This window comes from Dendropsophus ebraccatus, chromosome 1 (genome assembly GCF_027789765.1).
Source record: "Dendropsophus ebraccatus isolate aDenEbr1 chromosome 1, aDenEbr1.pat, whole genome shotgun sequence".
NCBI classification, from domain to species: domain Eukaryota; kingdom Metazoa; phylum Chordata; class Amphibia; order Anura; family Hylidae; genus Dendropsophus; species Dendropsophus ebraccatus.
In genome coordinates, this window is record NC_091454.1 from 228,255,877 (window position 1) to 228,259,128 (window position 3,252).

Genomic DNA, 3,252 nt, shown 5'->3' on the forward strand with positions numbered 1-3,252 from the left:
ATTGGCAAAGTCCTAAGTAAGTATAAGAATTTGGGAAGCAAGAACATTTTAGATGTGGCAATCTTTTATATCCAGGAAATGCTGTACTAAAGTTGGTTCTTCCTGAGGATTCGTTTTCAAGAAGGGAAGAAGGAAAGGTAATTGCACTCTATTAATGTACAAACCCATTTGGCCTCATGACAGATATAACATTGGTTTGTTCAAGATATCCCAAGAAGTGTGAAAAATGATTACTGTAAAATAAAAATGAGCACTACTACATCACTTTTTATAGTACTCATATGTTATGTTGGGATCTTCAACCAATAGAAAAAATAAGGAATACCACCTTTGTATTTTTCTAGTACCTGAAACGCCTATAAACCTGTTCATGTAAAGCCTTCTTAATATCCCTATTCTTAAGACTGTATATAATGGGGTTGATGAGAGGGGTAAATACAGTATATAGCAGGGACAGGATCTTACTCATGGTCGAAGTTTGTCCTTTTCTTGGTAAAACATAAGAACTAAACAGAGTCCCGTAAAATATGGAGACCACAATGAGGTGGGAGCTACAGGTGGAGAAGGCTTTCTGTCTACCGGTACTGGATGGGATCCTTAAGATGGTCACAATAATCTTGACATAAGAGAAGATGATGATTATTATTGGAATAAAAATTAATGGCACTCCAAGTAAGGAACCTTCCAGTCGAATACTGTAGGTATCAGAACATAAGAGTTCCATTATAGGAAGAGTATCACAGAAGAAATGGTCAATGATGTTTGGTCCACAAAAGTTTTGCATCACCATAGTTATGATAAAAAACATCATGATACAAAGGGCAACAAACCAAGAGATGACGGACAATATCACACAATATGTACTTGTCATGATGGAGGAGTACCGGAGGGGATCACAGATGGCCACATATCTGTCATAGGACATCACTGTAAGGAGAAGACATTCAGAAGCTTCTGCAATACCAAAGAAATAAATTTGAGTCATACAACCAATAAAAGTAATGGCTCCTCTATAATATTGCAGAATATGGAGCATGTTGGGGACAATATCTGCAGATAAGAAGATGTCACTGATGGAGAGTTGTGAGATGAAGAAGTACATTGGGGTGTGGAGGATCTTGCTGGTGGACACCAGGGTGATGATCAGGAGATTCATGAACATTGTAAACCAGTAAATCACAATGAGCAGAGAGAACATTAGAATTCTTATATTCTGACTGACCTGAAACCCTAAGAGGATGAACTCTGTGACAGCCGTCATATTGGTCTTCACCAGGGGTGTACTTACTATAGAGGAGGCCCATGTGGCTGCTATGGGGGTCCCGGAGGTAGAGGGTCCAGTCCAGGCTGATCTTGTCCTCATTGTAGTTGATGGGGGGAAGCTGCACAGGGATGAGGTCTTCACCAGAGCTAGAATGTTAGCAAGAAGGTAAGAAATATACTCTTCATTTTTCCCGATTTAATAAAATGTCTTGGATTGCTTTTAACAAATCCACCTCTTATACAACTGTCACCAAGTTGTTGATCCCAGCCCGATGGTGGTCCACAAATCTTCTCGACTGTGAATTGTGGCTATGGAATGTTGACAATCTATGCAGGATGGAGTATCTGGTGAGTTTAAAACAGAGATCACACACCTACTTTCACACTACCTGGTCCTCTTTACAATCTTTTAGAAAATCACTGATTCTGAAGGCCCTGGTACGCCAAACGATTATCGGCCGTACTTGGTCGATAACCGGCTGCTCCGGATGATAATTGTTTGGTGACCTAGGTCATGCTCAAAGACCACGATCAGCCGACATGCACAATGTTAAAAAATTACCATCATGTCAGCAACAGTGACTTTGTGGCTTTGCAGTGCTCAATGCAGCCACCGCAGACCCCTGACCTGAATGGGCCACCCAGATGATCTAAGGATCATCTAGGTTGCCCCTCCGGCTGCTCCCAATGGTGACAATATTGTGGCATGTAATACAGCCCTTAATGTATAGGTCCTTTCATTTTGGTTAGTCAAGATTTTGAGAACTATGATAGAAGATTTCCTCTTTTCCTTTTCCGTCCTGTTCAGCCTCCTGATCCCCATGAAACAGAAGAAGCTTCCAGTGTTCCGGGGCTGTTAGATGTAAGAACCTGCAGAGTATCAGACACATGAAGGTGCCCTATACTGCTATAGAGCCAGAAGAGGCCATATTTATATCCTGTACATACTGAGAAGCTTCATCCTAATCATCTCTGGGGAGATTTCTGGGCCCTTGTCTCCTGTGTAGATATTACCCATCTATTCCCAGCCTGGAAGCTCTATGGGATCATCTTCTCCATAGAGATGAGCAGCACATGGGAACAATCGTAAATTCTCAGTAAATATTGCAGCTTTCTGTATATAACAGCTCCAGTAACTTTTAAACAGTTGTTGTAGTTTCTGTACAAACCCTTTTCTTTTTGACCCATTTCTGGTGTGTCCTCCATGGTTTTTCTCACCTTACCACATCCACTTCATCAAGGGGACAATACAAAGCTGAAAGGCTGCACAACGCTCCAAAATGGGACATGTGCGCCGTGATGAGTGAGAAGTGTACTGTGATGAGTGAGAGGTGCGCTGTGATGAGTGAGACGTGTACTGTGATGAGTGAGACATGCGCCGTGATGAGTAAGAGGTGTACTGTGATGAGTGAGATGTGCGCTGTGATGAGTGAGACATGCGCCGTGATGAGTGAGATGTGCGCTGTGAGACATGCGCTGTGATGAGTGAGATGTGCGCTGTGAGACATGCGCTGTGATGAGTGAGACGTGTGCTGTGATGAGTGAGAGGTGCGCTGTGATGAGTAAGACGTGCGCTGTGATGAGTGATACATGCACTGTGATGAGTGAGACGTGCGCTTTGATGAGTGAGAGGTGCACTGTGAGGAGTGAGACGTGCGCTGTGATGAGTGAGAGGTGGGCTGTGATGAGTTAGACGTGCACTGTGAGGAGTGAGACATGCGCTGTGATGAGTGAGAGGTGGGCTGTGAGGAGTGATACATGCGCTGTGATGAGTTAGACGTGCGCTGTGATGAGTGAGAGGTGCACTGTGAGGAGTGAGAGGTGCGCTGTGATGAGTGAGACGTGCGCTGTGATGAGTGAGAGGTGCGCTGTGATGAGTGAGACGTGCGCTGTGATGAGTGAGACGTGCGCTGTGATGAGTGAGACGTGCGCTGTGATGAGTGAGAGGTGGGCTGTGATGAGTGAGACGTGCGCTGTGATGAGTGAGAC

At 44.1% G+C, this 3,252-nt stretch overlaps 1 protein-coding gene across 1 annotated transcript; it reads right to left on the minus strand.

Moving 5' to 3' along the window:
- Window positions 1-340: 340 nt before the first annotated feature.
- Window positions 341-1,363, minus strand: LOC138786227 (olfactory receptor 10A7-like). The gene has a single exon (XM_069963062.1). It carries the CDS (start codon window positions 1,361-1,363, stop codon window positions 341-343), a length of 1,023 nt encoding a protein of 340 aa, XP_069819163.1.
- Window positions 1,364-3,252: the final 1,889 nt, after the last annotated feature.

Excerpts from the sequence above, each read along its gene's own strand:
- LOC138786227 (XM_069963062.1), bottom strand. The coding sequence starts at position 1,363 with ATGAGGACAAGATCAGCCTGGACTGGACCCTCTACCTCCGGGACCCCC.